Source organism: Balaenoptera physalus (assembly GCF_965194825.1).
Source record: "Balaenoptera physalus genome assembly, chromosome: 17".
Lineage (NCBI taxonomy): Eukaryota > Metazoa > Chordata > Mammalia > Artiodactyla > Balaenopteridae > Balaenoptera > Balaenoptera physalus.
Genome location: NC_138895.1, coordinates 75,064,990 through 75,088,942, shown reverse-complemented (window position 1 = coordinate 75,088,942; position 23,953 = coordinate 75,064,990). Strand labels below are relative to the sequence as shown.

General features: G+C 49.9%; 1 protein-coding gene and 1 long non-coding RNA gene across 10 annotated transcripts in view; one reads left to right on the top strand and one right to left on the bottom strand.

Moving 5' to 3' along the window:
* The window catches only part of LOC309647128, a 467,593-nt gene that overhangs the window by 94,371 nt on the left and 349,269 nt on the right, over positions 1-23,953 (bottom strand). The window lies entirely within an intron of this gene.
* ASAP1 (ArfGAP with SH3 domain, ankyrin repeat and PH domain 1) overlaps positions 1-23,953 on the top strand; it is a 352,675-nt gene that overhangs the window by 322,409 nt on the left and 6,313 nt on the right. For 7 of the 9 annotated variants that reach the window (XM_082434069.1, XM_082434067.1, XM_082434070.1 and 4 more), the window contains 4 exons: positions 7,636-7,806; positions 15,682-15,751; positions 18,319-18,377; positions 23,081-23,535. In XM_082434069.1, the coding sequence (XP_082290195.1) occupies positions 7,636-7,806; positions 15,682-15,751; positions 18,319-18,377; positions 23,081-23,535 (755 nt within the window). The remainder of the gene's footprint in view (positions 1-7,635; positions 7,807-15,681; positions 15,752-18,318; positions 18,378-23,080; positions 23,536-23,953) is intronic. The other 2 variants (XM_082434072.1, XM_082434075.1) reach the window with 1 other exon arrangement.

Genomic DNA, 23,953 nt, shown 5'->3' with positions numbered 1-23,953 from the left:
TTTTTAAGTCATTATAAGCTACAGAACTGCAGTTTTCTCCCATTGTAAAATTCCACACCTTTTACACAGCCGTGGCACAGACTGTACTTGACACGAGATTTTTGTGGAGGTTAGTGAGAGGGACGGGAAGCTTCCAGCTCAGCACCTGGCACCTAGTCTGTGCCCCAGGGAGGGTTCTGCTGCTGACATTTGAGCCACTGCAACTCCTCAGCTTTAAAAAAGTGTCCTTGGGGAATAGGAACCGGGGTGGAGCTGCCCAAGTCTGGTAAATCAGCAGGCGCTCTGAATGGTGAAGCCTGGCATGATGTGAGCACCTTTAGCTCAAAGGATTTGTCAAGTAAATGAACGATAAGTCTGATCTCAAGAAGCTTATTTAACTTACTTAAATGAACTAAGTTTTCAAGCTTTTAGAAGCATGAAGTGATACGCTAACTAATTTCAGTTCATTCCCATCTGTTTGTGAGATCAGTCCCCTGGACTCAGGCATTGTGTAGCACCTCTGCATATCCTGTGAATACCTGTGGGAATCCTGCAGTCCACACACGTTTTCTATAACATGGACTTCCTGTTTCACACAGGCTCCAGCCTTGGTCTGATAAACCAGTAGGTGATCTGCACAAAAGTAGCTCAGGGCCTGGCACACCGAGGGCTCAATGGGTGCTTGTCACGGAGAATGTTGAACCCGGTGCTGCCCTCGCCATCCCTGTAGGTGAAGAGCTAAGCGCCCACGTTAATCCAAGAGTATAGTTTGAGAGTAACACACCCTCCAAGGCAGGTCCAGCTGTAAACCAGACCGTGCCTGTTGGGCAGCTGTGAGCCGCTGTGAATTCAAACCCCACTTCATCCTCTTCTCTCCCTGGCCCCACCTAGGAGGCTGGGGTTCCTCCCCACCAAGTGCTAACCCTGTCCCTGTCCTGGTCTCCTTTTCACATTTAACTCATCTTGCTAAGTTTCAGGGCCTTCATCTGAAAAATAAGAATCAGGTGTCTGGCTGGCTGGGTCCCTGCTTAGAACATGAAGTAACGTATGTAAAGTGACTGGCACAGTGTGAACACTCAGTGCGTAGTATGGGGGCCTGTTGGGTCCTGCTGCATGTGTTCGGTTCTGCAGGTGTCCTGGGCCCTGGCAAGGTAGCAGAGGGGGGAGCGGGGAGCTCCTACTTGGAGGCTCGCGCTCCAGTGGGTGAGAAAGCGGTGAGCTGTGCCCTCATCGGGGCAGCAGCCGGTGGCACTCCAGGTTTGAAGAGAGGGTGAAGGGAGTCTTCCTTTCTCTCCCCCCTTCCCCTGGAGGCAGAACTCGTCCTCACAGAGGCTGGGAATGAGCTGTCCCCGCATCCCTGGCACAGAGGGGGCGTGCTCCGTCAGTGCTTGCTGAGTGAACAAACAACAGCAGAAGCAGTGAAAGCATGTCCCAGAAGTGTGCAGCCAGAGCAAGGAGGGCACACTCATAAAACTAACCCAGATGTCCTGGGGCTGTGATAACTGGCTTGCTGACGATCCTTCTGCACCACGTTTATGCCCAAACTCAGTTGTGTAAGCATTTTATACACCATTTCTCTGACTCATTTGAGGTCTGTAGCAACAGTTAGGGCAGGGGGGGTGGCCAGGGAGAACACTGCCCCGGGGTCTGAAGGTACGAAAGTGCCCTGCTCCAGGAGTTGGGCTTGCCTAGGAGATGTTTCCCTGTGCGTGGCTTTATTCACATGCTGATGACTGTAGAGTTTCCTGGGATTTTTTATCTCACAGGAAGGTAGCCATTTGAGTGGCTCGATTTTAAAGCTTCCCATGGACCATGGTCCTTCATTTGTGTTGAATTTTCTGGATTTTTCTGGGATTTTTTTTTGTGAGTGGGTTTTTGTTTGCATGTTTGTTTTGCCTATTTTTGTCAGTCTCTCTCAATCCTTTTTAAAGCACTGCACACGTATATCACCTTGCATTGGCCTCCTTGCTGGCCGAGAGCACGTCTGTGACTTCTGCCCTCAGCAGTGACCACTGGCCCGGGCTCGCCAGCCCAGTCGCCTGACTGCCAGGGTGTGGAAAGGGGAGCAGAGGAAATGCTGTTGTGCATCTTGCACGTTAAGAATGTATGAGCAGGACTTCCCTGGTGGCGCAGTGGTTGGGAATCCGCCTGCCAGTGCAGGGGACACGGGTTCGAGCCCTGGTCCGGGAAGATCCCACATGCCGCAGAGCAACTAAGCCCGTGTGCCACAACTACTGAGCCTGCGCTCTAGAGCCCGCGAGCCACAACTACTGAGCCCACGTGCCACAACTACTGAAGCCCACACGCCTAGAGCCTGTGCTCTCCAACAAGAGAAGCCACTGCAATGAGAAGCCCACTCACTGCAACTAGAGAAAGCCTGCATGCAGCAACGAAGACCCAACGCAGCCAAAAATAAATAAATAAATTTTAAAAAGCAAAAAAAATCATTTTAAAAAGAAAACAAAGAATATATGAGTGTTAAAGAACCAACCCTGAGCCCCTTGAGTTTGGCACTTTTCTCTTAATGATCAGTGTCCTGGAGGGAGACTGAAGGACACGTGGATGGCTCCTGCGTGTCCTGTGTGCAGCGCTGCGTCTTTCACAGTGTCCCTGCCGCGTTGGGATCCTGCCAGGCCTGCTGCCAGGCAGTGCTTTCTCCACACGCCCCCCTCCTCTGCACCGTGCCTCTGTTTCCCCACCTGAGCATGGAGATGATGATAGCTCCTTCCTGCTATACACAGTTCTTCTCTAAGTAAATATTCTTGCATCTTTATCTACTTTTTTTAAATATATAAATTTATTTATTTATATTTTTTATTCATTTTTGGCCACGTTGGGTCTTTGTTGCTGTGCACAGGCTTTCTCTAGTTGTGGCGAGGGGGGGCTACTCTTGTTTGTGGTGCACGGGCTTCTCATTGCGGTGGCTTTTCTTGTTGCGGAGCACGGGCTCAGTAGTTGTGGCGCACAAGCTCAGTAGTTGTGGCACACGGGCTTAGTTGTTCGGTGGCATGTGAGATATTCCCGGACCAGGGCTTGAACCTGTGTCCCCTGCATTGGCAGGCAGATTCGTAACCACTGCACCACCAGGGAAGTCCCTATCTACTTTTTAAGTGATAGAAACTTTCCATTCTTTTTAAGTTCTGTACTGTGAAAACCATTAGAAAACGGTAAATTTGTCATTTGTATTGTCCAGAGTTGTCTATATAACTCTGTCATTAACTTCTTTCATTAACACTTCTATTTGGCATGTTAGAATATGTATGTTATCCTTCTACAGACAGTTTTTCCGAAAACTGTCAGGATAATTTTTAAAGCCGTCTTCTGGGTCTTGTTTTAAATTTAAATTTCAAAGGTGTACTTTTATTTGGTCTCCCAGCATGGAAGACCTCTGGGTATTCTGTTTTATTAAAAACCAAAGGTATGGGCTTCCCTGGTGGCGCAGTGGTTGAGAATCTGCCTGCTAATGCAGGGGACACGGGTTCGAGCCCTGGTCTGGGAGGATCCCACATGCCACGGAGCAACTAGGCCCGTGAGCCACAACTGCTGAGCCTGCGCGTCTGGAGCCTGTGCTCTGCAACAAGAGAGGCCGCGATGGTGAGAGGCCCGCGCACCGCGATGAAGAGTGGCCCCCGCTTGCCGCAACTGGAGAAAGCCCTCGCACAGAAACGAAGACCCAACACAGCTAAAAATAAATATATTAATTAATTAAAAAAAAAAAAAAAAACAAAGGTACAAGGACATTGAAGAAGACTCCTCCTGACTTACACCATGAATTATTTCCATAGACTGTGCCCAGCATGTGCCAGGTGCTGAGAGAGAGAAAGACAGTGTGGATCTTGCTGTAAGGAGGCTTCCAGCTTGGAAAGGAGGAGAGAGCGTAGTTCTGATGCAGGGTAGAGAGTATGTAGTGCCATTTACCCTTGTGCGAGCAGAGATAGAAGCAGTTGCTCCAGGACAAAGGAGGGTTAGAGAAGGCTTCTGGATGAGCTAACACTTGGCAGATGCAGAGTGCTTACTGTGAGCACTGAGGCTTCTGAGATGCACGGTGGCGTCACGCGTGTGGGCTTCCCGAGCTCTGGCTGCATGGTGGCCACACGTCTGAGCTGCAGGCCTCGGTGAGGGACCTCCCTGAGCCGGTGACGGTGAGGTGCTCAAAGCAGCACAGCTCACGTGGGGCCACAAGCGTTGAAGCCCCGGCAGAACGTCTAACTGAGTGACCAAGAGGCTGTTGGAAATACAGGCGAACCCCAGGCATGTGAACCCCCAGTAAGAGCTGCGCGGTACACCCTGCCTCCTTGTAGAAGACCTTCTAATAATTTAACCTTGGAGCTATGTATGGCAGCTTCGGAAGTCTAGACCATATATATATATATTTTTTTTTTTAGACCATATTTTTAAGAAAAAGTGTTAGAGGATAATTTGACATAATAGCCAGTATTCACGGCAAATGTGGTTTAGGGTGTTTTCTCCTTATTCCCACAGGCCCTGGCAGAGTTGAGGGAAGAAAACTGGCTGCCCGAGTCCCCTCCCCACCTGTTAATCTTGCCTCCCACCCCTATCGAGTTTGTTTGATGCTGTGTTTACTATTTTTTAGTTTGTTTTGTTTTAGCTTTCTTTACCCCTCCAGAATTGCTTCTTTCCTGACCAAGCCAATGCTCAGGTTTATATTGCAGGAAACATCCTTTTTAGTGCTTAAAGACTAATTACTTATTTTGGAAGTCTTTTGAGCTCTTTACAGTAAAGTTAAAAAATTTTGTCTGCTTTTCTGGGGTCTGATATAGTGTTTTTCACCCTTTTTTAACTCATGCCCTACCAGCCAAGAAGATTTCATGGCATCTTCCTTTCTGTAGCTTCTATTACAGAACAATAGGTGGGTCTGTGTGTTATTTGCCATGAAAGTCGATTACAGTATTGAATATTTCTTTTCGAACTTCACACTATCTCTCCCTAGGTCCCCTCTCTCCCTGGTTTCTGATCTGTCACCCTAAGTGAGACGTTCTGTCTTCTTTAAGGATCGCTAGCCTTACAACAAGAGAAGTAGAAGTTTATTCATCCATTTATTCGATACTGTATTTACTAAATGCAGCTTTCTCTACACCAGGCCAGAGAACAGCCTGACCCTGGTAGAACCTGCAGCATGGTGGGGAGAGAGGCAATGAACAAGTCAGCAAAGACGGATAATTAGAGACTGTAGTAGCTGATGTCTGAAAGTAAGAAAAGGCTGTGATGGCGTGAGGAAAGGAGCACTAACCCCTGCATTTTTTAAATGATGATTCAGGAGGCTTGATTTTGCTTGGTTTGTGGTTACAGGACAACTCTGGTCTGATCACTCCTAAAACCACGTACACAGACAGCTTTGCCCAGAGACATAGCTCCATTGGCCATCTGTGTTTCCAGGCAGGATTTGAAACTGATTGATATGGCCTTCCAGATGCATTGCATCAGAAAGTCCCTAGATGGCGATACAGATGAAACTGCTGGGGAATCTCACCATTGTCTATTATGTATTCTCCATTTATTTCCAAGAGGAAAATTACACTTCCTAGTACCGAGCGTTGTTGTTGCCATTTTCCTCGTGTGGCGAGCCCAGAAAATGCTGGCCTGGCTTTCAGGACGGGGCGAGCCCTCGCCATCCCCAGAGACCTGCATCATGGTTCAGCTCCGCCCCTCGTGGCTCCATACCCTTAATCACGCCCAGCCCCGCTTTCGTAGCTGCCAAATGGGGCCAGTAATACCAGACCCACATGCCTCACAGGGTTGTTATGAAAATCAAGGCAAATAGCATGTATGAACACATTTTGAAAACTAGGAAGCACTGTACAAACACAAGGCTAAAATAACAATGCCTTTACTGTTACAAAAATAAAGCAGTTTCTAAAACTTCAGTGACTGGTGCCGTAATTAGGCGTTGATTCGGGATATCGGTAAGGCTTCCATCACATATCTCAACAGTAGGACTGAGAGTAAATACTGCTGCTAGGGCCATTTAATTCTAAAGCAAACGACCATTTTACTGAGATGAACAGTATTTACTTCCAAGACGAGACTATCTTTGAGAAATGGGGGTTTAAATCTGTGTTTGTACTGAGCAGTAATTGATCACGGGAAATAGCAAAGCTTGTTTTCCCAAGGAAGGAGGCCAGCAGTAATTAAGCTTCTCTTTTAATATGCAGAATGTAAAAAGTTCTTTTGGAGCCTTTCTGGATCACCAGGTACCTGCTATCCTGCAGTAAACATTTGGTGTGGCAGTGTTCCTAGCTTTTTTTGTTTCTTTCCTTTTTTTCTCTTTTAATGTTTGCGGACACTGTTGTCCAGTTAAACCATAACCTGGTAACAATCATAAAGAGAGATTTGTCAAAGTGCCCAGCATATAGTGCTCAGCACGCACCAGCCACTTCAGTGTCACTTGGAATAAACAAAATTAACAGCATATATACTACTCCCATAGTGCTCACTGAAAACAAACTCCTTTTTTTCTTAAAACGTTAGTTCAAAAAGTCAACTTTTGCAGTAGTGGTGTGTGTGTGTGTGTGTGTGTGATATTAATATCATTATTGCTATCCTATCATTACCTCTGGAGAAAGTAGAATCTTTTTAAAAACCTATAGAAATCAGGGCTGCCCTGGTGACGCAGTGGTTACAAATCTGCCTGCCAATGCAGGAGACACGGGTTTGAGCCCTGGTCTGGGAAGATCCCACATGCCGTGGAGCAACTAAGCCCGTGTGCCACAACTACTGAGCCTGCGCTCTAGAGCCCGCGAGCCACAACTACTGAGCCCATGTGCCACAACTGCTGAAGCCCGCACACCTAGAGCCCGTGCTCCGCAGCAAGAGAAGCCACTGCAATGAGAAGCCCGCGCAGCGCAACGAAGAGTAGCCCCCTCTCGCTGCAACTAGAGAAAGCCCTCACGCAGCAACAAAGACCCAACGCAGCCAAAAATAAATAAATTTTTAAAAAAAAATTTTTTTTAAACCTATAGAAATCAGTGAAGCTTATGTAATTTGTTCAAGCTTCCAATATAATAGGTGGTTTATGATTTCTAGAACAGTACAGAATTGGAAGAGAAAAGGGTTTTTGGATTTCCCTTCTTTCCAAGTAACCCTTTACATTAGAGCCTTCATTATTTATAAAAGTCATTCAAAAAAAAACTTCAGGCAGCGTTTGCTGACTGAAAAAAAAAAAATCGCAGTAGAGAGAGAAACCCTATTCTGTGAATCCAGTGTTCATGTTTCCATGTGAGGCCCTTTGGAGGTTTAGTCGGTATTTTGCTCTTTCTCCATTGATTTTGCTGGCAGTGCTGTGTGCCTTCTTCCTCTGTAGGTTTTGCAGTGGTTCCAGTGAGTTACTGGTTTAAAATGTGTGTGTTTTATGTCTCCCTTTGTACCCAAAGGATGATCTAAACCCAGTAGCGTTCCATGTTGACTGACGTTTTGTTCCTTAAAAGCACACACTCTCCTTTTTAATTGTTTTTTTTACCAGCAATTTTTAAAAACCCTCTTTTGGGGATTACCGGCTCGATGGACTTGGCCGTCCCCAGCCTCGTGCTCCGGTCTCTGTGTGTCACTCTCCATCTGAGGCATGGGAGTGACTGCACACAGGCTGTTCCGTCTGCGAGACTGGGATTGACCTTCCTGCACCATTCGCTTCCTTTCCAGGTCCAGCTGGCCCACCGTCAGCGCTCCCTCTAAGCGCCCAGACCTCTAGTGGCAGCTCCACCCTGTCCAAGAAGCGGCCTCCTCCCCCACCGCCCGGACACAAGAGAACCCTATCCGACCCTCCCAGCCCACTACCTCACGGGCCCCCAAACAAAGGCGCAGTTCCTTGGGGTAAGTCGTCCTCCAGTCAGGGCCCTCACTGCCTGAGCCAGGCAGCGCGCGGGGCTCGGGGGGCAGTGGGCGCTCTCAGCACACCCAGCAGACCGACCAGACCGCCCCCACGCTGGGTGAGGGCCTGGATACATATGATTGCACAGCCTCTTCTGGCCAAGAAACGTGGGGGAAAATACCACCACCACTTAAAAAGTGTACTAGTGATAAGGTGCTGAGCGCTTTTTGTGCCCCAGACACCCACCAGGGCCCTGGGGGTCAGGCTGGTCTCTCCCAGCCCCTGTCCCCCGCTCAGCCTCGCTGGCCTGCTTTCACCTCTGGCTCCACCGGGCTCTTTCCTTCCTGGCGCCGCCCCCTCCCTGCAGCTCTGTCATGGGCTTGAAAGCCTGGCTCCCTCCCGTCCTTCTCCGCCTGCATGTCTGTCTCCTGGGCCATCCTCTCTAAGGGAGCTCCCTCTCCACTGTTTCCCTCAGGACCCCAGATCACCACTGACAGGTATTTTATTTGTGTTCGGCTTTTTGGTCTCTCGAACATAGCTCCGTGAGAGCGGGGCCCTTGTCTGTCTTGTTCCTTTCTGTGTTCACAGAGCCTAGAATCGAGCCCAGGTTGCAGTAGGTAGTCAATAATCGATTGACAATAAACAAACCTGCCCAGATCAGTTGGTAGTTTACCATTTCATTGACACTGGTGGCAGATAACAAATTTCTATCCACGAGGAACACGGTTTCCGTCTTTATCTCCCTTTGTAGCTCACCAGCCTGCCACCAATTTCACTCAAGAGCCCGGTGTCTCCCGGCGCCCACGGGGTCCTGGCCCTGCTGATTTGCATGTCTCACCTCCCCTTGCCAGTGAATCGTGTCATGGCTTTTTTGTTCGTTTGTAACTGATAGGGAGCTCAGCTGAATGCTTTTAAAGGCCTCATCAGAAAGCCCCTAATAGGTGTTCTGGATTGGGGAGCTTCTGGGAAAAGCCATGCTGCCCGTTTGCAGACGGGCACGCCTGTGTGTCATGTGACCCAGAAGCCACAGCGCGTGTGGACTGTCTGTGCTTAGCCGTTCACCCCACTGGCCTGGTGCCTGGGGTTTGGGCTTCTCCACCCTTGTGCTCGAGGAGCTCGTGGTCCAGGAGGGAGACGCGTGCGGTGCGTTCTTCACCAAATACTGCGGAAACGCTGAAGCAGGGTGTCCAGCTGCGTCGGCAGGCTTCGTGGGGAGGGGACATTTGCAGCGGGTGTTGATGAATCTGTTCCCGGTGAGACCCGCCGCGGGGAGGGTGTGCCCAGGCGCACGTCAGCACCATGCAGGTCCCTGACACTGCCCGAGGCCCCACCCCAGGGCCTTCAGGAGTCCCCAGGATTCTTCCAAAAGGACTTTGCCCCAAATAATGCTCCACTGAAGGTCACCAGTTTCCTGCAGGTTTTCATACCACAAATCACAGACTAACCTTTTCGAATTTCACTAAATTTTGATCCTGTTGTTTACTCGGGTTTTATTTCTGCATAAAGTTCATTGTGCCTCACAGACTCCATCAGTCTATAGTTAAATTTACTAAACTTCTGTTTTCTGGCTTAAGAATCATCCCTTTCTTAAGTTTCTTTCACAAGACTAAGCAGCAGGACTAGAAAAACAGCGGGTGTTCATTTGATTTGGTTTGGGTGTGGGTGGGTTTTGTTGTAGACAAGGGGCATTTTTCACTAAGAGACAAGGTTACCCCTCTATGAGAGTGAGTTGGTGCCCCGGGCGGTGAGTGGCAGCCTTCAAGCTTCGGAAGCTGTGGGCCCTGAGCAGTTGGCTGCCACCTACCAGCAGCCTCAAGCGGCAAAAATCGAAATCTCTCCACGCAAAAGTGACCACCGTACACGTCACAAACAACCCCAAGTGGTAATTCTGCGGCCGTCGGGGCCGTTCTCTCTGAGTTGCTGTGTGTGCACATAGGGGAGATGTTCTTAAAGGCATCTGCAGACATGGGACGGTAACAAGCCTCTCACCAGGCAGGTTAAAGTGGCTCAGATCCCGGTCTTCATGCTTTGTGTTGTCTGATCACCGCGGGTTTTATCCCTACCTGTCTCCCACGGACATTGTGGTCCAGAAGCCGAAGGCAGGGGTCAGACTGTTAATTAATAAGGCACACGGGGTACCGGATTCCTAGGCAGCATTTATGGTGTCTGTAGTTTCCCGCTAGGCACCCGTCTTTCCAGTGCTCTTATGTTCCCCTAGACCTCCCGTCTCCTCACAGCCCCTGAGGGGAGGGCCTTTGGACTGTCTGAGATCTGGACCGGGGCGTGGGGGGCGGACACGAGGAGGTGGAGTAGCCCCCGAGCTCGCCCCGGGCCTCACCTGCCCACGCCCTGACGTAGGACGTGCCTGCCGTGTGGAGTTGGTAGGCTCCCCAACTCCATCCTCTCCTCTAAGAGCTGAGCCTTTGCTCATAGTGTGCCCTCAACCTAGAACAGTCTGTCCATTTGTGTTCACGCTTAGTCATCCTTCAAGATCTAGTGTCCAGGGACCTGCTTCAGAGACCTTCCCCAACCCGGCCAGCACCCCCGTGCCCACTCTCTGCTCCTCTGGCATAGGGATTATCACACAGTGGTTCTGTTTGCCTTTCTGTCTTTCCCAGTGCAGTATGAACTCCTTACGAGGGCCCGAGCTGTTTCTGTCTCAGTGGAGCTCCGGTGTGGACCTGTGTCATACTGCCTGGATTCTAATCCACCGCTACCACCTGAGCCCTGTGGCTTTCAGCAGTTACCTTTGAATTGTTCCATACCTCAGTTTCTCCGGCTGTAAACTGGGGGTAGTGAATAGTACTCATCGAATTCTTAAGCCCAGTTCCACAGAGTAGGAAATGCAAGGGCCTTGACTTTAAGGACACTGAGATTCAGGAAGGTTCAGTCCCCTGCCCAAGTTCTCACAGCTGGTGAGTGGGGAGCCCGTGTGGCTGGGAGAGCCCATGGCCCTCACGCTCTCCTTGCTCTGCTGAGCTCTGCACGTGACGGCTCAGTGATCCCCTTGGCTGTTCCCCTGTCGTGGCAGTTGTTTCTTTGCCTGTGAATGGAGACGGGGGAAGGTAGCCCGGCAGGTAGGCACCCTCCGCCTGGCTGTGCCGCCTCGTCTCTGCCGCACGGAGCCCTGGTGTGTGGGGAGGCCACCCCGGGCTTTCTCCCTGCCAGGACCACAGCATCCACGGTGCCCAGGGTAGCCCAGGCATCACATTACTGCAGCCCCGCTATGGTGGCGGGTTCGGCCATCTGTCTAGGGAGACGGCAGAGGCAGGCTTTCTATCAGAAAACAACTAGGCTGGTGGGCAGAATCGGGTTTTTGCAGGGACTGTTGATTTTTGAAGTGGCATGTCGTTAAACCTCACCTTTGGAGACAAAATAAGTTGTTTATAACCTGCTTTCTAACAGACCAACGCATTTTAACACAATTCAAATTAAATTAATAAGGAAATGAGGACAAAGGGAGCAAAGTAAGATGAAGTCCAGGAGTGTTATGTCTTCACAAAATGCATAACACAAGGTCACATACAGCAGCTGGAAACAGACCACAGATTTGACACGGAGGTTCTTAGAGGTGAGAGCAAAGAAAACAATGCAGCCAGTTACCCAGTTCATGGCGGCCATAAGATTAAGCCTTTTCTCACACTTGAGATTCTTGCAGTGACTACGTGAGATCAGCTTCCCCTGGGAGCTCCGTCCTTTGTCAGGTATTCAGAGAAGTGTTTACGGGGCCCATCCTGGGAAACCATATAGTGCACCGAACAAACGTTCCAGAAGCCTGAGTTCTCATCCGTGTTCCACCAATACCTGGCTAAGGGACCTCTGGGAATCACTTGCATTCCTTATCTTTGGCCACTGGGATTTAAGTTCTATACGCTTCTCTTTTTTTTAACGGAGAGTAGATAATGGACGAAAAACTATACCACAAGATGATCCCCTTCTCATATTTCAAGGCCAGAACTTCCAGGTACGATGGGTCAATATTTGAAATGTTTGATCCAAGTCCCCCACATCTACTTATTAGAGGTAGTATTGGCTTGTAAAAGAGCCTTTGGGTAGAAACTTCCTGATTCTTTCTTTTTCTTGGATTTCCCAATATATTCTCAAGTCACCGACCCCCAACACTCCGACCCCATTTTACGTGCAGTTCTAGAAATAACAGTGGCTGCCACCATGTATAGATCATTCGCCATGTACCAGCTGCTGTACACTTGTTCATACGTTACTGTATTAAGCCATCGCAACTGTCCTGTGAGATAGGGACTGTTGTGGTCCCTGGTTTACTGATGAGGAAGTTGAATCACAGAGGTCAAGTGACTTGTCCGATAACTTCAGAGCCTGGATTTGAACCTATTTCTGACTCCGAGGTTCGTATAATTACCCACTCTTCCAGAAGACCCCTGGAGCCTGTGTGCCAGGCACTGCTGGGCAGTGCCCTCCTCTCGTTCCACACTCCTGGCCCACAGCTTTTTAAATTGTCCGCCCACCGTCCGTCTCCAGCCCTCTCCTCACACATCTGTGTGTGTACCACAGTCACTTCCCGAGTTGCACGGAGGGAGGAAGAAAGGATTGAGCTGTTTCCATGCTTCTGCTTCTCCCTCTGGTGCTATCCTATTTTTGGAAATTTTTCGAAGCCACGCTTCTCTGCCCAGGCACAGCAGGTGGCCTTTGCCTGGCTCTGAGGAAGACAGAATTCCTGTCCGCCAGACCACAGGTGCCTCCCCACCCAGGTGCGCAGGAAACCAGGCTGTGGGTGGAGGGGTGGAGGAGTCCACTCTGGGGGCCTTGTCTTTATTCCGCAGCACCCAGTGACTGCTCCGTGCGGACACTGGGCTCCAGTGGGGCTGCAGGGACGGACAAGGCAGAGCCCCTGTCCGTGAAATGCTCACTCGGTGAGGAAATAAATCATCTGCATTTTTGTTACATCTCATCAGGGAGCTCAAAACGGCCATCTCCGTTGGTGTCATGCCCCCTGTGGTCCAGCACCGTGAACTACACTCCGTGGTTTCTCTCTCATGATATGCTCGTGCCCATCTAGTGAAGTAGGTACTGTTATTCCTATTTTAAAGATGAGGGAACTGAGGCTCAGTAGAAAAAGCAGTGTCATCAAAACTCACACCCGCTGGTCGGTGGTACAACTGGAATTCAAAACCAGGCTTGTCTGGCTCCAAAATCTGCACCCTGAGCATCCTCTGTGATGAATGGTTGTAGGCTTACCGGGGGGTGTGGAGAGACCGAGTCTGGCTTGGGAAGAATTCTCAGAAATTGACTTTGGAGAGACTCTTTGAAGGTTACAAAGGAATTTACCCCAAGTGGGAGGGGATAGGCGTTGCAGGGAGAAGGAACAGAGGGGGCAAAGTTACAGAGGCGTAAAAACACACAGTGTCTTTGGAGCATGGCCAGAGGGGAGGGTTAAATGAGGACACTGGACATAGGAGCTGTGGCTGTCGGACCACAGCCCCTGACGTGATTCCTTGTCTGTGTGACAGAGTGGGCGGCCCCGGGCAGAGCCGGGGGCTCTTGCAGCCTTTATGGTCTCGTATTCAGTCTCACGCCTAATAGGGTTAAAAATCACTGGTTTGGGGTGTTTTCTACCTGGAACAGAAATTAGCAGATGCAACAGCTTATTCCTCTAATATAGAACTTTCTTTGACATTTTGATTGTTAGGGCCCATTTAAATCTGAAAGTGTGAGATTTGAGCACCTTGCTGAAGAGAAATGCCTGCCTTAAAGGAAGTCTCCGCTCGAAGGATGTCGTGAGAGGCTGCCAAAGAAGTCCTTCATTGTTAAGTTACAGACTCGTGGAAATATACTGATGGTTAGGAGGGGTGTCTTAGTACAATACATCTATATTTGAAAGTCTTTGGCCCTGGTAGCACCAGCTGAGCTTGTTTCTTCTTGTATGTGTGTCCTGAAGTTAAAGTCCTGTCCAGGAGCGCCTGCCTTAGTGCTCTCCCAGCTGCTGCCTGTCCTGTAGGTTCGTGGGACTTGGATTGGAGGGGGCGAGTGTGGTGGTTGAACGCAGGCCCTGGAGGGGCGCTGCCTGGCTTTATATCCCAGCCCTGGCACTTACCCGCTGCTTGACCTTGACCTTTGCTTTACTTCTTTGTTTCTTCTTACACAATATAAGTGCCTTCCATTTTATATCTCATAGACTAGGGGGTACCTAGCACAGTACCTCACTCATAGTAAGTGCTCGATACACAGTAGTTGCTATTACCAATGTTGCTATTGGCGCATCACAATGGGTAATGAAAAGCGCGTGCATTTGTGTACAGGACCGCTAGGTACATCATGCGACCGTGTGACCTGTGGCCGTTGGGTCACTTAACCCTGTCTCCTCATCTTTAAAATGAGGACGGGGCCGGCTCCCCCTGCCGGGAGGAGGGAGAGCGTGGGCGCCTCTGCACAGTGAGCATTAGTGCAGGTGCTCGCTCGGCCCGCCCCCTTCACCTCCCCCCTTCAGCCAGCCCGTCAGTGCCGCCCGGGAGGCCCTGCGGGCATCCAGGCAGGGGAGGGGGCTCTGCAGAAAGAGGAGCACTTGGCGTGTCCAGGGCAGTCGCTGGAAGGGCGAGCAGGTGAGGAGAGGGAACAGCACCCCAGAGATGGCCGTGCCCTGCAGGTTCCTGGGGTCCCTCCTGGGTGCCTGGCGCTTGGGCTCCTCCCAGTGCGGAACGGGTCACAGAAGAGCCCACTTTGATTCTGGCCAGTCTCTCTGTGTCTCCTCGACAAGCCCGTGGATTTGGTCTTGCTGCTCCCCCGTTGAAGGTGTTTCACTGTTCAAGGTCCGTGTCCCCAAGAAAGGACTTTCCCTGCCCCTCTGACCAGTTCACTTCATTTATTTATTTATTTTTAATAAATTTTTTAACTTTATTTATTTATTTTTGGCTGCGTTGGGTCTTCGTTGCTGCGCGCAGGCTTTCTCTAGTTGCGACAAGCGGGGGCTACTCTTCCTTGCGGTGTGCATGCTTCTCATTGCGGTGGCTTCTCTTGTTGCGGAACATGGGCTCTAGGCGCACGGGCTTCAGTAGTTGTGGCTTGCAGGCTCTAGAGCGCAGGCTCAGTAGCTGTGGCGCACGGGCTTAGTTGCTCCGCGGCATGTGGGATCTTCCCAGACCAGGGCTCGAACCCGTGTCCTCTGCATTGGCAGGCGGATTCTCAACCACTGCACCACCAGGGAAGCCCATGACCAGTTCACTTTAGATGCTATTTCCTTCTCCTCGTTTCACAGCACCCAACCCCGTCAGCATCCATCTCACCCCATGTTATCAGTATCGGTCGTGCCTGTGCCCCTCACAGGTGGGATGACATACTCTGAAAGAGCAGTGAGGTTTAACTTGCCTTTGTGCCTCCTGCTCCATGTTCATGCCTTGCACATAATAGATGCTTAATAAACATTCATGTTTGAACGAATGATTAGTAAATAAGTGACTGAGGGCCTTGCCCAGTAGATGGCCAGTCACCACCACCCTGCTGAATAATGGTGTGTACACACACACACACACACACACACACCCAGTGGTTCCCAGTGGTGGTCCCCTGGCATGGGAATCTGTGGTGAACTTGAAGCCTTACTCTGCTTCCCCTAGCCACCAAGCTAAGGACAAGATTCTGAGCCTACAGGACATCCCCCAAGTCCTGTGACCTTGGAGGCCTTGCCAGGGAGCAGACCACTCATCTTTTTTAAACATTTAATAGGAACAAAAACATTGTCAAGACCCAAACCGGTTTGTTGTAATGTTAGAAATGTGTACTGTTCTAGCTTGACACTTTTGACTTCCTTTCTGGACCCTGAGGGTGGCCTGCCTGCCTATTCCTATGTCCCCACATTCCATTTCCTGTTGGAAAATGTGGCTTTTCACATTTGATCTTCCCCCTAGGTAACGACGTGGGTCCGTCATCATCAAGCAAGACCGCTAACAAGTTCGAGGGCCTGTCCCAGCAGTCGAGGTGAGCCATCTCCGCACGTGCTTGCTTGGCAGGCCCACAGTCGCCGTGGGCAGAGTTACAGAACTGGGTTTTAGGGGCCATCTGCTCAAGGGGTGGCCTGCCAGCTGGCGCTGATCGTGCTGAGAGCCTGAGTACTTCCCCTCGGTTTGCAAACGCCCCTTGGCAGACAGTTCTCGAGGCCGGGCAGGGTCTGCAGACCTTGTTTTAGGGGAGCACCGCTCTCCACATCCAGGTTCCTGGCGTGAATGGACCCCCCCCGTCCCCGAGGAGCGCAGAGTCTGCCAGAATGAGTTCTTATTTTCAATTTTTTAATTGAGTCATTTTGTTTTGTTACTTTCCCTCTTGGCTCCATTTTACAGACTTGGGAATAAAAAGATAAATCTCAGGGAAATCCAATAGCCTAGAGATTTTCAAACATAAAAATATGACTCTTTCCCAATTCCCTGTCTGTAAGACTTTTTGAAGCTAGGCTAAAAGGGGGGCGCGGTGTCCCTTTCTCCCTCCGCCACTGAAATGAGGTACTTTGGAAGGTCTTCTGTGGGCAGCATCTACCCAGTCCCAGCACAGAGGGTTTTCTCGAGAAGTGTGACCCAGATAAGGACACAAGGAGCCGCTTCCCAGAGCTTGTCAAAGCTAAAAAATGAAGTCCTCGTTTCTTTTAACGCCACTATTTCGTTTAGTCTTTATGACCCTATGAGGCAGCCCGGTCACTGCTGCCTTCAGTTTTGTATGAGGACACGGACCCCAGGAGTTTAAGTGGTAGCAGATGCAGAGCTGGACTTACCCCGGGGGTTCTCAGACGCCACGTTCCACAGCCTCCCCTTCCTCTCGCCATGCCTGCCCCTCCACTCAGCCCTTCCCCACCTTGCCCTGGGGGGCTCTAAACCGCAGGACAGGTGGTCTCCTTCCAGAGGAAGGAGACTCTGACGCAGAGAAAGTGCCCACAAAATGTTTTTTACATGGAATCAAGCCCCCCACATGTACACGCACATGTATATACATGTACACACATATATATATACATGTACGTGCACACACACATACATGTACGTGCACACACCTATATGTATACACACATTTACACGTACGCTCACATATATACATGTATGCACATGCGTACACACGCACATATGTGTACACGCACACATACATGTACACACGCACACATATACATGTGCACACATGTATATACATGTACACACACGTGCACACAGCCCACCAGCAGCATAGGAAGAAGCCTGGGTCCACGCACACACAGTGTCGACCTCAGGTCTCCCATGTGAGGCATTTCCGAGCCTCTGGCTTGGCCTCAGTACGCTGGTCAGGAAACCATTGAACTTACGTCCGTGACGGGCAGGTGTGCGTCCCTGCGAAGATGCTGAGGCCGAAACACACACTCCAGCAATGTTCAGAGCAAAGCCCTCGCGCGTTTACTCTTTCCAGTGTGGCTTCATCTCAACAACCTGATCCTCTAGTAACCCAGAGACCTTAGGATTTCAAAGGAGCCGAGGAAGGAGCAGTTAAGATCAAGGGTGATTTGTCGGCCAGGATGGAAGACGCTTGCATTTCATCTTTTTTATTGGACTCTTGTTTTCTTTTTGCTTGGTTTGCCTTTTCCTGTCCTTTTAAATGCAGTTAGGCTAGAAAGAAGGGGGGAAAGCCAGTTCTTAGGCCACCAGAGGACAGAAAAGGATAAATGAGGTAATAAAAGGGGCTCTTGGCAGATACAAGTCCAGCACTTGGATGCTATTGCTGTTTGGGTCTGCAGTGCTCCCGGTGTCCTCTGGGAATAGATAGAGCCTCTTGTTAAAGGAAAAGAGTGCGTTGCAACTGAGAGATGCCACCTGCAGCGCTGGCATTTCGGTGGTGGCAGGGGTGTGAGGAGTCACATGATGTCAAACAACACAGGGCGGCTTCTGTGCCAGGGGCCTGCTTCCCCGGGCTTTCTTCCTCTGCTCGTTTACAAGTCGCCCAAAAGGAGGAAAAGCTCAGGGAAAGTCTGGAGGCCTGAGACCCAAGCTGTTTACTTTGGTGCAGAGAGAGACAACATAAGGGCCCTGGAGTCAAACAGCTGGGTCTGAATATCCAGCTCCACCACTGACCAGCCTCGGGACCTTCTGCCAGTCACTGAAGCTGCACAGGCTCCCGTTTCCTCTTGTGAAAACGGAGGTGACAAGAGTTATGTTTTGGGGTCGCATGAGTTGAGTTACTTCTGTGCAGTGCCCTGGGGGCACGACCTGCAGTGTGCCAGGCGCTTTCATAAACGCTGTTACCTCTGGGGAAAGGTTTCAAGAAGAGGAGGAATTAGGCTCTATCATTCAGAGGGTTGGTTGTTTCGTGACTTTCCCTCTTGACTCCATTTTGCAGACTTGGGAATAAGAAGATAATCCTCAGGGAAATCCAGGCAAACTTTGAATTAGGGAAAGTAAGCTATAATCTTTTGTTAGAGAAATTATGAAAGACTTTTTAGATAATTCTGTAAACTCCTGTGACTTCCTTGAGTAATATATATCACTGTTGATTTTATAGCACTTTGAAATCCTAAATGATTCTTATTTATTAATTAGCACCGGTTCTGCAAAGACTGCCCTTGGCCCAAGAGTTCTTCCTAAACTACCTCAGAAAGGTAAGATTTATCTTTTTCATATTTGCATGTAATTAGAGTGTCACTATACTCTCCAAGGGGACAGGAGTGTCTGTCTCTTTTGTTCCCTGCTCTATCTCAGATGCCTAGAGCAGTAGCTGGTACGTAGTAGATGGGTATTTAATATTTGTTCAATGAAGAAAAATATTTATAGGCTCAAATTTTGTGATTAGCAAAACACCAAACTCTTCCTTAAAAAACACCGTGCTTTTTCAGAAGACACATCATTAGTATCCCCAGGTGCCATTTCTTCTCTTGCAAACATGATCAGAGAGACCTAGGAACCAGTACTAGCTCTGCCACTTACTAGCTGTGTGGCCTGGGCGGGGGACTCCGAAGCTTCACTAAGCCTCAGATTCCTCACCTGTCAGTGGGGCCAGGACACCTGCTTCACCAGGTTTTGTAAGGACGAAATGAGATGTTGCTTCAGAAAGGCTGGATTTTGCTGACCGGCATCCCCATGTGGTCATTTAACATGTTCCTCTGTCCTCTGTATTTCCTAGCAATTGAAAGTTGGATCAAGAGACCCGATCAGATACAAGTTCAGGCTTTGCACAACTCCTTCCTGGGTTGCGGTGCGTTCTTCAGTTGAGAGGGACGTGCCATCTGATTGTCTCTCTTTGAGTGAAGTTCCCAGCTGCTGATACTCAAAGCCAAGATCCATTCACATATCCTCTGTTAAGACCACTCCACAAGGCCGTCGGCGGGTGGTCAAGCTCAGCCCACCTGCATGCAGCCTTTGGCCCAGCTGGTTACTCTCTCTGCACTTGGCCTATGGACACCGTCCTGTTCTTAGGGCACTGACAGTCCCTGCTCCCCTCCTGTGCTGGGCCCTCCTCGTGTCCTCAGCCTCCAGAGGTTGGCTCGGCCATGGTCACTTCTCTTGTGAATATGCCCTCATTCCCTGGGGAACCCACCCTGGCATCTCCACATTTTCCACCCAGCCCAAGAATCCCTCTATAATCTAAACTCACACACACCCGCCTCTGTAACATCTCTGCTCTATCACATGTCTAATAGGCTGCTTAGCTTAAGATTTTGAATACACTTCTGACCCCACCCCCCCAGACTTATTTTTCCCACAGTGTCCCTATCTCTTACAGGCGATATTGTCCAGGTCCAAGTGTTTGGGCCTTAAAACCTAAGAAGGAAGCTCAGCTCCTTCCATCCTGCCGTGCCCCACATCCAGCGTTTCCACACATACTGTTGGTTCTCCCTTCGATGTGTCCTAACATCCAGGCACTTCTTCCCATGTCCCCCACTCTCACCGTGGTCCACGGGACCATCATCTCTTGTCTGGACTCTTGCAGCCTCCTACCTGGTCTGCCTGCCTCTGCCCTGGCCCTGCAGTCTTTCCTCAACAGAAGAGCCAGGGCGATCCATGTTAAATCAGTCACTCCTGTCCCATCCATCCAGTGGTTCCCTCTCTCACCCAAAAAAAAGGCAGAGTCCCCGGATGTGTTTCAGAGCCTCCTGAGCCGGAGACAGAGGGCGTCTGTGACGTCGAGAGGGACGGGGCTGCAGCTCCTTCTCCTGCCTGCCCCCCTCCCCCCGAGCACCTGCCACCAGCTGGCACTTTCACATGGACTCTCCTGGCCACATCTCACTCTTTTTCCCTCCCAAACATCACCCATTTTTGAAACCCTTCGGGCGCCTTTTAAAAGGCTTAATTAAAGCCTTCTCAACTGGGGACAGACTGCTGCACAGAGCCATTTGTTTAAGGAGTTTTAAAAGGCAATAGTGTAGAAACCTCAGGGGATCTTTCAACCTGAACAGGGTCACCATAGTTCTGCACTGTGATACAGCTACCTGGTCCCTTACATTCTTCCACAGTTGTCATCATAATGAAACTACAGTTTTGCATCCTGGGTTTTTCCACTTAGCATTTCGACATACGTATTTTTTCAGGTGTCCGCGAGCTCTTTGTGAATGTCGTTAGTCTTGCGCTCTTCCACTGAGTGGGTGCCATCCTCTGCCCGGCACTCCCTTTGGTGGAAATGTGGGCTTGGGAGTGTGCGAGCTCTTTCCTCCCCTTCCTTCTCCTCCTCCTCCTCCTGTTACGTCCTTTGAGTCCTTTCTCAGGAACGAACCATATTTGCTTGTCTGTCCATCAGAGTTAAGAATGCAGTTCAGAAAGGACTTTTAATTAGAGAGGGGAAAACCCAAAATCAGCTTGGAAATAAAATAGCCAGAGATTGGGCAGGCTTCCTTGGAAGAGAAACTGTGTCTTTCTTATTTATTTGTATTATAAAAGTAATATATATTCATCCCAGAAGATTTTAAAAATACAGATAAGCATAAAGAAGAAAATACAAACTACCTAAAGTCTCACCACCCAGGATAAACAGTTTGATCTATCCTTTCAGTCTTTTTCCTATGCTTTTTTTTACGTCGCTATGTAAGCTGATTTTTATCACATAGTAAATCAAGAACCCTTTCCATGACATAAATTACACTCTTACTGGCTGCATAGTACTCCATTGTCTGATACCAGGACATATTAAGCAGTCTGTCCTATTCCACATTCACCCGGTTCACAGTTTTTTCACTATAAACAGTGCCATGCTGAACACCTCAACACAGGCATGTCAGTGCCTGTCTTTGATCCCTTTTTAGGGATCCCTCAGCTTCTCCCCCAGCACTGCCTCAGGGAATCCCCCAGCTTCTCCCCCAGCACTGCCTCAGGGAGTCCCCCAGCTTCTCCCCCAGCACTGCCTCAGGGAGTCCCCCAGCTTCTCCCCCAGCACTGCCTCAGACTTTTGTTTACCACAGTATCTGACTTCCAAGAGAGGAATCTGATGGGCCTGCTGTCAGTTTCTGAGCCGAGCCACATCGGCTGAAGCTCATGGGCCAGCCTGGGAGCAGGGTGTCCTTGAACTTGATTTCCTTAGGAAGGGACGTGGCTGGGCAGGCTGCAGGCAGAAACAGCTGCAGTACAGCTTGTGACAGTTTACAGTACTGGGGTTTGTCTTTCTTTTTTAAAAAATAAAATTTTAAGAATATCTTTCTGAATTTTATATTTCTAGAATAAAATTTGTCTAGTTTGGCTCACGCAGTGTGGCTTAGTCAGCTGTGTCCTCATTGAGCACATACTATGTGCTTGGTGAATCCTGGCCTCAAGGAACCTTGTCTAGCAGTAATGATGATATTCTGATACACCTAGAGCCTGCCAGGTGCTGTTGGCAAATTCTTTACGTATGTCAACTCATGTTTTAGAGATGAGGAAGGTGAGGCACAGAGAGGTCGTGTAATTTGCTCACGGTCACACAGCTAGTAAGTAAGTGGTGAAGCCTGATTTGGAGACGTGTCCTTAGTGTCCTAAGTTCTACTGGATAGAGCTGTGCAAAGGTTTCAACAGACTACAGAATTTCCAAGCCACAGAGTACCACGCAGCCATTAAAGAGAAGGAAGAGGAACTGACTTAGAAATTCTCCCAAACATATTAAATGGGGAAAAAACAAAGTTGCAAACAGTGTATGTATTGTAATGCCATTTATGGGTTTTAAGAAGTAATTCATACACCCATGTATGTGCACCACTCAAATGGAACAGAGGTTACCTCAGGGGTGGTGCGTGGGCGTGGTGAGGGAGGAACCTTTTCCCTCTTACATAGTGCATGAATCATATAAAATGTGGGGAATTAATAATATTGTACATTATGATACTGCTGTAGAACGGAATAGACTGCAACATTAAGAATATATGCTCACTGGGCTTCCCTGGTGGTCCAGTGGATAAGACTCTGCGCTTCCAATGCAGCGGACCCGGGTTCCACCCCTGATCAGGGAACTAGATCCCACACGTCGCAACTAAGAGTCCACATGCCCCGACTAAAGATCCCGCATGCTGCAACTAAGACCTGGTGCAGCCAAATACATAAATAAATAAATATTTTAGCTATATATATGCTACTAATAAAGAATTTTTATTAACACAGGAAATACTCTTGCTAAAACAGTATATAGATAAAAGCAGATAAATGTCTTATCTATGAAGAATACATAGAAAAGTCCACAAGGAAATTACATCAAAGTATTTTATTTTTTTATAATTTTTATTTTTATTTATTTATGGCTGTGTTGGGTCCCCGTTTCTGCGTGAGGGCTTTCTCTAGTTGCGGCGAGCGGGGGCCACTCCTCATCGCGGTGCGCGGGCCTCTCACTATCACGGCCCCTCCTGTTGCGGAGCACAGGCTCCAGTAATTGCGGCTCACGGGCCCAGTTGCTCCGCGGCACGTGGGATCCTCCCAGACCAGGGCACGAACCCGCGTCCCCTGCATTGGCAGGCAGACTCTCAACCACTGCGCCACCAGGGAAGCCCCATCAAAGTATTTTAAATGGCTACCTTTAGGCAGGAGGCTTATGGAAAACTTTTCCTTTAGCTCTGTACTTTTCAGTTTTCTGTAATTTGTATTATGTTTATAGTTGTGGGGGTTTTTTTTTTATTATCATTCTGGATTAGTTTGGATGTCCTGTTCATAAACTGAAGCATAAAATCACCCATTGTAAGGTGGATGCCTCCAGGCTTCCGACTTTCACCTTCTTCAAAGCAGGCCACCCGTGCACCTGCATCCAGAGCATTCCCTCGGGGTTGGTTCTCCTCCGTGTGACCGTGACAGAGGAAGGCAGTGCTGACCCCCGCACGTCCCCGTCCAGTGACCCCCCTCTCTGTGTTGTTTCCCGCAGTGGCACTAAGGAAAACAGAGACCAGCCATCATCTCTCCCTCGACAAAGCCAACATCCCGCCCGAACTCTTCCAGAAGTCATCACAGTTAGCAGAGTTACCGCAGAAGCCGCCACCCGGAGACCTGCCCCCGAAGCCCACGGAACTGGCTCCCAAACCCCCAATCGGAGACTTGCCACCTAAGCCGGGAGACCTGCCGCCCAAGCCGCAGCTCGCAGACTTGCCTCCCAAGCCGCAGGTGAAGGACCTGCCGCCCAAGCCGCAGCTGGGAGACCTGCTGGCGAAACCCCAGGCGGCAGACGCCTCTCCCAAGGCCCAGCCGCCCCCAGATCTCGTCCCCAAGTCACACCCGGCCGATCTCTCCCCAAATATCCCGAAGCAGGCGTCCGAGGACTCCAACGACCTCACGCCCACCCTGCCGGAGACGCCCGTGCCGCTGCCCAGGAAGATCAACACGGTGGGTGGGCGCCCATCTCACCCGGCCGGCCCAGCTCGGGCATCCTGGGGGCGTGGAGCCTGGGGGTCGGGACCGGGCTGTGGACCCCGCAGACAGACCTCAGGACCTGCGTTCCCTGTGACCACGGGGGCTTGGCCACTTAATTACGTGCCCTGAGCCTAGGTTTCCTTATATGCAGATCAGAGCTAGGACAGTGCCCGAGTTCATGGGTGATGAAACGCAGTGACAGATGAGCAGCGCCCAGTAACACTCAGCAAGTGGTCGCTCTTGCCTCGGATCCTTGAGGAGGAGACCTTTCCTTTCCCAAGGTCACAGGAAAGCGGTCTCCCTCTCGGGGTCCCGAGCACCTCGCTCCTCTGCTTCTCACGGCATCTTCCTGGAGGAATTGGGCGCAAAGCCCCGAGAGACTTGCACCAAC